Source organism: Barbus barbus (genome assembly GCF_936440315.1).
Source record: "Barbus barbus genome assembly, chromosome: 12".
NCBI lineage: Eukaryota > Metazoa > Chordata > Actinopteri > Cypriniformes > Cyprinidae > Barbus > Barbus barbus.
Window position 1 is genome coordinate 24,817,433 of NC_136740.1, and position 13,590 is coordinate 24,831,022.

The following is a 13,590-nucleotide window of genomic DNA, read 5'->3' on the forward strand; positions in this document are numbered from 1 at the left end:
GACTAATGACGTTAGTTAGCTATTGAATTACCTACTAGTAATTAACAATAAGCAACAGTAACAAAGTACATTGTAGGACATTTTTACGAATAATGCTAAAACGACTTGCCATTAACCAAAACTTAAAATAAACAGATAGAATAGTTCATTTCCTCATTTGGAGTTTTACGACACCTTGCTGTAATATTCATTATACCTCAACAGATCGTAATCAACCGTAAAGCTAAATTAAAACAGCACGTTGCTAGCGCAAGCACGACCACAATCAATTTTTATTTATCTGGAATTATATTAATTAAAAAAAAAAAAAAAAAAAAAAAAAAAAAAAAAAATGGAGGGCAGCTGCCATGCGGTTAACTTAACGTTACGTGTCAAAATTACAGACAAAACGCTTCCTGAGACAATTACGCTGAAGTGAATGGAGGATCGCAGGAGCTTTGACTATCATGCACTCCACTCACAGCGAGATTAATCGTGCATAACATCTCCAAACGTCAAATTAAAAATGCGCCACAAACCCGCCCGCCTTTCTACTCACCAAGGGTCAAACTCGTGAATGATGCTCTCGAAGCGAATAACTGCGAAAAGTCGCGAGCTGAACCCTGCCAACCAGGCCAGAAAGAGAATGGTGAACGACAGCAAAGACTGCCATCCCGCCGGCTGCGTCAGTCCCCCGGACAGGCCTCCTCCGCTGCCGCCGTTTCCAGCCGGGGAGTTGGGCCGTCCGTTGCCCGAGACCGACCCTCCGGCGTTGGAGCTGGCTTTGTGCTTGCAGTCGGAGGCGGTGTGGTGCTCCGCCATGTTCTGGAGGATTTGGTTAGAAGAGCACTTCCCACCGCCACGCACCCCTCTTTCCACCAACCCGCTCCCTCCTCGGCGCCAATATTTCTGCGCAACCAGGCCTTCGCTCCAACTGCAGGTAACGTATTTGGCGTTGTGTATGAACAATCTGGATTTATTTGCAGTAGATTCCGCGTCTGAGTGGCATGCTAACCGGCTTGTACCACTCGGCAGTCGGCACACGAGATCCACTGTTGGAGGGGGGGGTGATAGGGCGGTTCTGCTCCATACAGCAGGAAGACTCTTTCAGCCTCTCATAACGAGACAGGTAGAACAAGGCGGGTCATCCTTCAGCCAATCCGCTGCAAGGAAACCGTGGATCAGCCAATGAGAGCACGCAAAGCTTCGAACGTTGACAAACACAAACGTAAAAACGTTGACAGGAGGTTGGCCAATCGTGACTCTGGATTTAAGGAACGGACACTCGTTTGAGCCAATCAGCATGAAGAACCGTCGCGGCGCTGTGCGCGATACACTAATGAAATAAATGAAATTTGCATCGAAAAAATGCTGCCTTCATACAGGCCACTACGCAAACTAAGTTTTCATGCAGATGTGAAGCAATTGATTTGACATCACGACATAAAGTTTAGGCCTGAAATTTATTGCGTTTTATGTCGAAAAGCAACTTACTCACCTTCATGTCGAGATTTTAAACGCAATGACTGCCTTAGTGACTAGCAAATTAATGATAAGATTAAAGAAGCAATGCAAGAAACTGACCACTTTTTGTGTTTCAATAATGAGGGATGAAACGATATGAGGATGACTAAATAAAGCTAAACTGTTTGGCATGCATGCTACATTACAGGTATACTGCATTATTGCATGCCTGTGTTTGTCACGTGCCTGCTTTTGGACACAATATGAACAAATATTGCGCAATAATCCTTGAATAAACTGAAGCTGCAGCAGTGAAAAGATTTAACATGGCACAAGAACACCCTGAGCACACCACAAAAATGTTCTTAAACTGTATTTATATTTTAGAACATGTAATCATCATAAACAAAGACAAATGTAAGTGAGAAGCAAAATTGCATAAGATATGTTAGCGAGTTAAGCTGCACTCAAAACAACTGCAATTTGTCATTAAATCTAAATGACTGAACAATTTACAAAAGCCATATCAGCTAATCTTTCCAGAAGTCACTGAAAACAAATCATGGCTAAATAAATAAATAAAATGGTTTTCATGTGTAATGACATTCTCAAGCACCTGCAAGCACTATTGTTTAAAGCCAGCTTTATAGCCTAAATATAAATATTTAAGATATATATATATATATTATATATATATATATCCAAACACTTTAAAGCAGTATGCTCTTAAATATTTATATTTAGGCTATAAAGCTGGCACAAGATTTATCATAGGATATATATATATATATATATATATCCTATGATAAATCAAAATATATATTTTTTAAATATAGTATGCTACATTACCGTACAGGATGGTGATCTGAAATTCACAAAGGGAATTCTTTGCCTTGAACAGGCTGTCTCATATTCTCCTGTATCTCCCTAAAACATGATCCCAGTTTTAGACTCAACCACTGCAAGGTTATGTTTGCTTGAAACACAGTTTTTCAAAAACTACATGCAGTATAGATCATACAGCTTTTTCAAGGTTTTTTTCAGACCAGCATGCAGAAATTGCTGCAGATCAGCTCATGAGACATCACAGGGACAGTGGTAGAATATATCAGTTCCAGAACATCTTCTGTTACAGTGTAGCAAGACAAGATTTAATGTTTAAAAACACTTATTAACGCACACATTTCCATATAAATTATATTTGTAACCACTTTTTTTTTGGATTGGTCTGATTTTAAAGCATATTCAAGTTATTCATTAATGAGACATTGCAGTTGTGGTGTTTAACAGTGACCACTAAACCAAAAGTTAAACCTTTGGTCTATTTAAACATGACTCTATCCACAGTGCAAGGTATCTGTCTCGGCAGACAATATCCAACATTAAGCATGTGTCAATATCACTGCATTGAAAAATCAATTGATGCATTTAAGCCAATTGATTTTTGTCTTTTCTGTAAGCATCTGAACAAAAAACATGTGGCTTTAGTTATATTGTACACCCAACAGATGTTAGTAAGTTTCCTCTGTGGAAGGAAAAATTAGTTGTGCCTTGCAGTATTTGAATATAAAAGTCCTTGCATATGTTCTTTTTATCAGCAAAACTGCAGTGGAAAATGTATTTGGATAGATGCTTATAGCATCCAAGAACTAATCTCTTTTGCCAAATGCCCTTTTCAAAGGTGTCAAATGTCTTTCCAGTCTGTTTTGGAACAGCCTCAATGTACCTCTGCTGACACCCACAGTTTCCATGATGCCAGTACACAGCAACCACCTGACTAAAAACAATATGAATAATCTTTCATTTAACTATCAGCCCTCTACAAATATATGCTAAATGATGAAAACAGAGTAATGTATCATTAAAAAGAATAAATAAGTGAAGTTGTTGCTGTTAAGACTAGGTTGCATTTTATTTATTTATTTAGACACTTATTGTTTTCAATATAGTTTAAAGGTTATACTGAACTAAAAAAAATATATATATGCTCTTTTGCTTCTAATTTACACTCTTAAAAATAAAATTGCTTCATGATGCCATAGAAGAACCTTTTTGTCTAAATGGTTCCATAAAGAATCCTTAACATCTGAAGAACCTTTCTGTTTCACAAAAGGTTCTTTCTGGTGAAAGAAGGTTCTTTAGATTATAAAAAGATAAGAAAGAGATGGTTCTTTAAAGAACCTTTGACTGAACGGTTCTTTGTGGAACCAAAAATAGTTCTTCTATGGCATCGCTGTGAAGAACCTTTTAAGCACCTTTATTTTTAAGAGTGTACCCTGGTTTTGGGATGTTTACATATTTCTGCTGGAAGGAAAATATAAATACAGTTTAAGAACATTTTTGTGGTGTGCTCATGGTGCTCTTGTTTATCTGGTCTTCTTGGTGCCAGCCTTTTATTTTATTTTAAAAGGAGCTGTGTTCCTAGAGAATGGCACCAGGAACATTTCAGTAATTCCAGAAGATCCCTTCTTATTTAAATGCCAAGGCAATTACCCGCTGCAATCTGACATTAACATCCACTTCTAACTATTGTTTCTTTCTCTTTTTTTTTCTTCTGTGGTTTCTTTGTCTCTACAGGAGAATGAGTGCTGAAAGTTTTGGCAAAAAAACCTGTGTATGAAGAGTTTAGAAGTGATGTGACTTATGACTCATATCAGTTGTTTGGGATGAAGGCAGATAATGAGGCTGAGTGTGTGTCTGTTCAGCAGAATAAAAAGACTGCTATTCTCATGTGTGTTCATTTATTGTGACTTATCCAGCTAAGATCACAACGTCTTCTCTGAAGACAGCTACAGCTATTGGCAGAAGAATCTACTGATGCCGGGGTCTCAGATTAAGTGCTCACTTTGATTAATCATTCATTTGCTAGTTTATTAGTGGTTCATTCATAAATATTCAAAGTCAGTGCTCTGTTTGTGCTATACAGACATAAATGACATCTCAAATTGTGCAGGTTGTTAAAGACAGATGTTTCTGTAAAGTAAAGTAAAAAGTAAAGAAATCATACTTGAAAATCGTCAATAAAACAGGTAAGACATACATTGAAGGAGGAACCTGAGATTTTGGGTTATGGGCTCTTATGGGATAATGTATTATTTACTCACCATTATGTCCTTCCTAACCTCTTTCTACTGTGGGGCACAAAAGAAGACATTTCTACATCATTTCCAGACTTTTGGTTGCAGCCTCTTTTTAACTTAATCCTCTGGTGCTGTTTAATTTTTGGATGAAACATTTTATGTTTTGCCTGAAAATGGTACAAACTTTATCAAGGTTTTGGCACGTGCCAAACAAACATGGCCATGATTTAAAATGATTAAATGGTGGAAATGTTTTGTACTATTGTTTGCACCAAAAAAAAAAAAAAAAGAATCTAACTAAAAGATCATTTTTGAGACATCACCTTGTCACCATGTCATTTTTGAGACATGTTTTGAGAACACAACTTTTTTGCATGCAGTTTTAGAGTAAAATATTATTTTTAAAATATATTTCATCAAATTTAAAAATAGTATTGTTCATAATAAAGTTAAACTTGAAAGTCATCCAGATGACATGAATGGAATAATTTTTGAGTGAGCTATACTTTTAAGCTAGTAAGCAACCACCTATGTCCCTCAAAACCTAAGCATCATGGTGTGATTTTTGTATGGACAAGAACTAATCAAAATGTAGTATTTTTTTCTCCGTTTCTTATATTTCATAGGTTAACAAACTATATTGATATAAGGTAGTTTATTGGATTTTTTTTCATTTATTTACAACTTCATTGCCTTTTAATGAGTTATTTATTTCCAAATCTAACTGTCTCACTATTAGATATTGGTGGCCGGAATGCGGCATTGTATTGTACTGTAACATAACATACTCCATAATCTACTCTGCCACTACTCACAGGCATCTATCTCTGTATCTGCAGACATGTCTCACAAAATAACATACCAGCGGTGTGGAAAGGCTCTGTTTGTCTTCATTAGGTGGCCTTCTGCTGTAAAACTGCTTTCCAATTTCTCATCGGCTTCTCCAGTAACACTATAATGGACTAGAGGACAGAAGTGCTGGAAAAGATGTTAGACTGATCTGTAGAGACAGCGAGGCACTTACAGCGACGGCCTAGAGCTCAGCGCACAGGCTCATAATTACTAATGATCACTTTGATTTGGCTTTCTACCAAACTGGAATTGGACTCTACTATGGAAAATGACTAATTACTTGATAATGTTTTTAAAATGTTGAAAAAAGTTTCTACTCTTAGCAAATGCAAATGAAATTACTATTGTTAAAGCACATATTTTAGGACTGTAAAGCCTGTAGATACTGCAGTGAGGAATAATTTATTGTGAAGGTTGGCATTGTGGGAATATCATGTTAGAAGTCTGTTTTATCTACTTCAGTAAATAGAATAGATAAATAAACAGGGCAATTATGTTTCAAAAGATATTCACTCCTAAAGATTTAATGTTTGCATGGCCCTCTTTTTATGGAACAGCTCTCTCTAGTGGTCAAAGCTAGGCAGGACATAATCAGATATAAATGAAGTAACCAGTCTTTTCTTTTTTCTTCTTTCTAAGGAGGTCAAAAGAACAGAAGGATTTGCTCAATTAAGACTCAGAATAAAGTAGTCACAACACATTAAAGAGAAACTTTAACCATACATTTATAAATGAAAAAACTACTGCATTGTCACCATGGATGTTAGACAGCAATAACACTGTTGGAATTCAACATAGGTCTATATGCAATGGTACTGAACCATATTTACTTACCATGGTATTTAATAATGACCAGCAGAGGGCAGTTTTCACTACAGCCTCAGAAACTACTGCTCTCATACACAGATTTTTCTCAGGAACATCACTCACTGGAGTAAAACGAAGTCAAATCCTCAGATCTCTGACAATAAAGGCTTTGATTTAGTGGTTTAGTCTGGGAACGGAAGAGTTGAGTAAACAAGCGATGTCTGTGGAGCAGGCCGCAGATGGCAGAAATACAGAGTTTAGGATTTGAGATTTAGTTGTGAGAAGTTCAAAAAGAAGACAAAATCCTCTGTTACCTGTCTGCCAGGTGATCTGTGTTGAACTGGGCCAACTATTCATTTCTTGTTTTGGTTTCGATGGTTTATCTAATTTGCATTTGATTCTCCTTTTAACCTGGCTTGATTATCTAAATCATCAGATAAAAGAATGAGTTATCCTATGAAACACCTCAAATTCAGATTTTATCAAATAAATAGTCATTTAAGTTTGATTCTTTCAACCTCGCTTGTATATATGCATATTTAAGCAAATTATGAGCTAAAATGGTCATGTTAAACACGGCAAGGTCAGATTTCACATTCAAAAATAAATAAATAAATAAAACAAATGAGATCATTCCCATTTGTATTTAATTCTCCTTTCAAACTGGATTTTATAGATTCATATTTCTGTAAATTATGAGTTATCCTGCTGAGCACACATTAAAAAAAAAAAGAATAAATAAATAATTCTTATTATCATTACTACTACTACTACTAATACATTGTCTATATGAAATTCTGTGCAAAAATAAAATAAAGTTGTTTTTTGGAATTTTGCATTGTGACATTATTTTCATAAGGACTTTTATTCATTATTTCAACAGTCATTTCAGATACTGAAGGTCACTGATTTTCTGGTGTTTTCTGTGCATCCATAGGAGACTGTTGCACCATTGCCTACATTAATTTTCACGTTGGTATCATCTAATGCAGATACAGTAAATTCACCCCTAAATGCCACATAAAAGGTCATTTTACATGTCAGTAAGGGACATTTTTGGCTAGGATACGCTGCGACATGGATCAGACCTAATGCTGTTTACTCCATGGGTTTGACTACAACAACTATGTTAAATGTGCTTAATGCATGAAAATTATGTCACAACACAAAGGCCATAAAATAAGCCATTTGTCAGTACTTTTGCGGCCCAGAGATCATCAACAATGTAATAGAGCCTCATTGGTGCTCCAACTGTCCAGCCTGTCATTATCCCTGCTCCTTCCACCTGTGTTTGTTCTGAATCAAGTATGATTGTCTATGGTGTGTCTGGGCCGTGTGCACCGTTCCCCTTGCCGTTTCTATCGCTTATCTGTTATTTGATCTCTGTACCCTCGGGTGGCGCCAGCAATCAAAGAGCATGATGAAACGGAGCCCGATGGTGGCTCGCTACTAGACATGCCATAAAAAAAGGTGAACCTCTTCAAACAGATAGTTATCAGTCAGCCTGGGCTGCACGACATCAACCTGCACATGGCCCAACTGAACTGGAGAAGTGCCTCTGGCCCAACATTTAAAAAGCCAGTTTTGTTACGGTGCTGTATATGTGGCACTCAAACAAAACGTGATGCTTTGTAAGTTTCTAAAAGAAGCAAAGAATGATTCAATCAAACTAGGCACCTGAATCAGAACTTTAAAGAGGAAAGATGGGGCATTTTTAATTATTTATTTTTATTTTTTTTAAAGAAATTAATCCTTATATTCAGCAAGGATACATAAAATGTATCAAAAATGACAGTAAAATAAATAAATTTCAAATAAATGTGTTCTTTTTTTTAACTTTGATGAAAGGTTTTGATCCACTTCAAATGTTGACTATGTAGAAAACAGCTAGGCTATTTTAAATTGTAGTAATATTTTACAATATTACTGTATTTTTCATCAAATAAATGCAAGCTTACAATGTTTTTCAAAAATATTACATAGCCTATTAAAAGAAAGAAAATAATTAAATTACAATATAGGCTATAATAAAATGTTTAAATGCATTTAGAGCCAGTTATGGATTGCGTGGTGTGTGAGAGTTTTGCGTAAAGTGGCACAGTTTTAGTTTGTTATTTAGGTTACTTCAGATTGACGATTAAACTGCGTATGATAATCTTTAATGATGAACTTTAATATTTAGGCTACTATGTAATGAAGTAAATGAAAACTTACCATATATCTATAGGCTACTTGTTATGAATTCTTCATGCTTTTTTGGGGGGGTTTTTTCACAGGCACATATTTGAGGTCTCGTAAATCTTTTATGGTAGCGTATTATATTTATACATTTTAGTACTCACGCTATTTACAGCCACCTCTGAAAATGGAGACTAGAGACTAATCTGTTTACTCCATCTCTCCCGACAGAAAAATGTGGATGCACAACGGTTTCCTCTGGTCAGCTCTGCTCTCTCTAGAACACCACAACAACAACAAATGCCAGGACTCAAATTGGGCCCATAAATCCTATTCTGAGATCAGTGCCACAGAGGGATATTTATAGCCATTCAGCCCCGGAGATACAGGTTTATTTCGCCGTCTGCTTCTCCCCCCAGACGTTCCAGCGGTTTAGGGGCTAAAATAGTAAAGAAACAATAGACACTAGGGAAAAGAGGGCTGGTGAGAGGAACAGGGGTGTGTGCGACTGCCGGAGATAGAAATGACCCATCTGAGGGACTCGCGCAGTCTTCGTTCTCTCTGTCATTATGGTCACGGTCGTTCCCGGTCAGGAATTTCAAAACTCTTACTCCCAAACAAAGCCCAGACGAACCGCTACGGACTCCAGTGTGAGAGCTCAATTCAAACAACCTCACGCTACAAAAGAGTCTAAGAGAGAGATTATTTCACTCAATTTGACAGCCGTCTGCCCCATCTCACACTTATGAACAACTGCTTGCTCAGTTGCTCAGTTTGATTTTATAAAAAAGAAATCTTGTTTTATTTTTGCATGAGTTTCATGCCGATAACTGATAAGATTTAAACTGCATAGCCTATACTATTTTGAATAAGTTAAAACTACATGAGTTTTTTGTTGATAACCGATAAATAAGAGATATTAAAATGTTATATTTTGTCTGACTAAATTAAAATGACAAGTTTAAGGCCAATAACCCATGAATAACAGATATTAAAACTGTATACTTCGTTCTAATAAATTCATAAAAAATGTTTAATGCATTCATAACGATATAAAAATTCTATACCATTTTGTCTGAATAAACTAAAAATACATTAAGTCAATAATTTTTAAATACTATACATTGCAGCAACATTATAATGTAGTTAGATGAATAGATATTCGTTTTGTAAATTGCTTAAAAAATATTTAGCAGTGTTAATTGTTTTTAAAGCTGTCTTGCATAAGATGACAAAAAAAGGGTAAATGAGCCTGGACAATTAAATATTCAGTATAGCAACCACATCAATGCACTAAAAACATTATTATTATTATTATTAACTAAAATTAAAACTATTAAGCTTAAATAATATAATGCAAAACTTAAACACAAATGAAATGTCTCAGTAACCAAATAAGTTTAAGTTCAATGCTTTTAAAATTCAATGAAGACACATGGAAATATATGAAACAATAAAAATGACAAAAGCAAAAAAATGAATATAAAATAAAATGAAAATATAAAAAATAAATTCATAAATAATATAATAGCATATAAATAATATTAAAATAACTTAAAATTCACCTTAGCAACACTTTATCAGCATGCTGTAGGTGTTTGGATGGGAAAGTGCATTTAACGTTTTCTTTTGAAAATGACAGAAATCTATTCAAATCACTGTTACTCTGCTGATGTGCTAAAAGATGCTTTCACACATAAATGTCTTGATTAAGCAACAGCTAAAGGTTTTCTTGCAGTAGAAACCCTGAGGCTTATGTATAGAAAAGCGAGGAATATTTGATGACTGATTTTCAGTTAAGAGGTTTGTTTCCCAGAACACTGAAATAGCGGCATGGCAACTGGTTAATGGAATGTTTGTTAAGACTAACTGAAAACACTGTTGCAACCGGCGGCAGAATTACAGGTAATTATAATCTGGCTGTCAATCATCATTGATATGAAAGGAGCCTTCACAAATTTCCCAGGCTGAGAGCAAAAACACTGTCTAATGATGAATCCCACTCATAATCCAAAGATTTATACACAACAGGCTGTATTAAAGAAAATGAAAAACAACCATTTTTGTGTCAATACTGTACATAAATGTATTTTAATCATCAATATTTACAATATATTACATAAAGTAGTAAAAGAGAGGCACAATTTAATATACAGGATGTGTGAACATGAGGCACTTTGTGAACTTAGAAATACTGTTCGTTTAACACATATTTGGTATGTGCAGTATATACTCTTCCCTTTTTTGGCTCTCTCAATAGTGTGGGATGATTTTTATATCGAAAGCTGTATTTACAATATACCTTTTTCTTTGGTTAACAAGCAAAATACATTTCTCGAAAACACACACGCTAGTATTCTTACACACTCACACACACAAATCTCTCACCTAACACATTCTTCCATAAATCCAGAAAATCCTGACGTGATCTGTAGAAAGTCTTACAATCTCCTATGAATCTTTAGTGTTGAAGCGAAACATATTCCTGATAACATTTGGCTCTCGGTCAGCTGTCAGAGGAGAAAACCAGCATCTGTCCAGCTCCTCTTGCTCAATAGCTTGACCTTCCTCAGTGTGAGCTATGCATAATCTGATAAAGTGCATGAAATCTTTGGTTATGAAACATAAAGCTTTATGAAAAGGCCATATTCTTCCACTCCACCTCACTGGAAGGATCCAAACATTCAGTTTCTGCAGAGAGAGAGAGAGAGAGAGCGCAAGTCAGACTGGCCTTTCTCTCTCTCTCATTTGTCATCGCTCACGCTCACGGAGCAATCTTCTGGAATCTTCTCCTCGGAGCTGCTGCAGGTGGACAACTTATCTAGGTCATCGTCCATCTCGCTGAAGCGTTCGGCCACACACTGCGCCGTGAGCCGGGCCTCAGGATCATGATCCCAGCACTCATTGATGGTGGAACAGACTGCAGCTACACCCTGGAGATGAAACAAGTGTTTGTTCATGTATTTTCCTACAGTATAGTGTTTTATTATAGTAATAGTCAATATTTAGTTCATAGTCAATATTTTATGTCATTTGCATAATTCTTTGAATATTTAGGATTTTTACTCCACTAATCAACTATAGTTATTTTATCTAATCAACATCTTTGGGTTCTAAACTCTATTTATCCCTGGTGCCCCCCCCCCCCCCCCCTCTTTTTGTCAATATACACTACCATTTCAAAGGTTTGAGGTCAGTTTGACAGTCAAACCAATAAAAAGTCAAATTTAACGGCACAAAATTAAATCTAGACACATAAACATGGGAAGCAAAATTACATAAGATACACATTGTTTGCAGAACAATTTCACAAAATTGTGTAAAAATGTGTGCAATTTTTTATGTAAGTTGAAAAAAAAAAAAAAAAAGTATCTTATGCTCACCAAGGCTGCATTTATTTGATCAAAAATATAATAAAACAGAAACATTGTGAAATATTATAATTTTTTTTTCTATTTTAATATATCTTAAAGAATAGCAAAGAACATAAAATTTATTTGAAGTTCAAAAAAATTTTACTCTCACTTTTGATCAATTCATTGCATCCTTGCTTTATAATAATATTAATTTCTTAAAAAAAAAGAAAAAAAACTTCTTACCAACCCCAAAAGCTTTTTTCAAAGAAAAACTGTATGTTTTTTCCAAAAGCTCCCCAAAGGAGTTGCTTGTCTCTCTGCTAGTATGCTGTCTTTACCATGTTCTGAGATCAAAATGCAACTTTTACCTGGTGTTTCAACCAGCTGTTGGGGATCTCTGGTCTGCCCCGGTCTCTCAGCACATTGTCTTTCATGCTCTCCACACAGGGGTGCTCTCGGACTTTCGAGCCAAATGGAGGTTCGTAATCCTTAACCTCTGCAAAGACACACACATGAGACGATCAGATAATCTGACAGCATGAAGAATCATTGTTGAAGAGCATTTGGTCGTGAGAAGTACTGAGGTTTGAAACTAGAAGCTGGAAGAAAGCCCTGAATGGGGAAAGAACGCATGTTTCATTTGCTCCGGTTGTTATATATGGAAAAAAATTTAAATGTGGCATCTGGAGAAAAATGGGACGAAATCAGTTTCTCCATCAGAACGGCAACAATGAACAATGCTGAGTTTGTGGGTCATTTGTTTTGTTCACAAGCTCCAAAAACATATTTTCCAGACCTTGTGAAACTTGCAGCTGCAGAGACCCAATCATATATCTGTCCTCAGCCTCCACGGCCAAGTACTTGACCAGAGCCAGCTATAGATAACACACAAACACACACAGGGTGCGAAAAAATCTGCACGAAACACCAAAACCTCCAGTTTCCCAAAAACAGCCAGAGACATCATAAAACAGCAGTTATTGTCCTCTTCTTGGCCAGTATAAAATCCATTACTGCAAATGATGGTGGATGAGTACGTTTATTTTGGAGCGGTTTGCTCTTGATTGGAGAGTGTGTTTTGTGGTTATTGCCCAGCACTCTGGACCCACAGGAAGGGGCTAGGCCAGCATGCAGCCTGGGACAGGAAGTGGAGGACTGTGATTGGGCCCCTGCGGAGAAGCTGACTCCACAAGTGAACGCATCCTGTTTTTGACAAGTGGACTTCCCCTGTTTCAACTCTTAAACAAAATACTCCCGCCCCTACGGTGCTATTTGTGCTGTCCTCGGTGCCCCTTGTGAGGGTCTGACCTAATGGTGGTAAAACGGACTAAATCGGAGCTTAACATGCGTGCAGTCCATAGACGAGGACACATGGCTGTCTGCAACATTAAAGTCACCAAGCATCTTTCTTTTTGGGTCTTTCTTGCTTTTTCTATATGTCCTGATTTGCTCAAGGGGCTGAGCTACTCAAATGCACTCGCTATGTGAAGAATGCCGTGGTTTTTGGGAACAGATGTCCTGCTGGCTGAGGCCTCACACCCCAGGCCCAGCTAGAAGTATCCAGGGAAGCACTTTTTTCCTAGAGTTTCCCCTTCAGATTAACCGTCTGCTACCTCCACAGACCTGCCTGTCTAAGTCTCTGTCTGGGAAAAAAGAATACACTTCATTCTTGAGTGCTTTCATGTCTCTTGAGACAGATTTTTATGGGAAAAAAAAAATAAAAAAAAATAAAAAAAAACTTCTCTCTCTTATTTTATTTTGTTATTTTATTTTTATTGTATTTATTCATTTATTTTTATAATAAAATGTGACCTTAAATACATTTTCACACAGTACATGTTGGAATGGTTTGATTATTTCACTCTTTGTTTAGA

General features: G+C 36.4%; 2 protein-coding genes across 3 annotated transcripts in view; both read right to left on the minus strand.

The window, feature by feature from the left end:
- The window catches only part of LOC306878243 (dolichyl-diphosphooligosaccharide--protein glycosyltransferase subunit STT3B), a 47,483-nt gene extending 46,385 nt beyond the window's left edge, over positions 1-1,098 (minus strand). Inside the window, exon 1 of one of the 2 annotated variants that reach the window (XM_079430463.1) lies at positions 539-1,098. In XM_079430463.1, the coding sequence (XP_079286589.1) occupies positions 539-801 (263 nt within the window). In that variant the 5' untranslated portion in view covers positions 802-1,098. The remainder of the gene's footprint in view (positions 1-538) is intronic. The other variant, XM_079430464.1, reaches the window with a different exon arrangement.
- Positions 1,099-10,372: 9,274 nt separating this feature from the next.
- The window catches only part of tgfbr2b (transforming growth factor beta receptor 2b), a 31,636-nt gene continuing 28,418 nt past the window's right edge, over positions 10,373-13,590 (minus strand). Inside the window, exons 6-7 of the mRNA XM_079430871.1 lie at positions 12,085-12,212; positions 10,373-11,293 (exon numbers count right to left, since the gene is read on the minus strand). Of these exons, the coding sequence (XP_079286997.1) occupies positions 11,105-11,293; positions 12,085-12,212 (317 nt within the window). The 3' untranslated portion in view covers positions 10,373-11,104. The remainder of the gene's footprint in view (positions 11,294-12,084; positions 12,213-13,590) is intronic.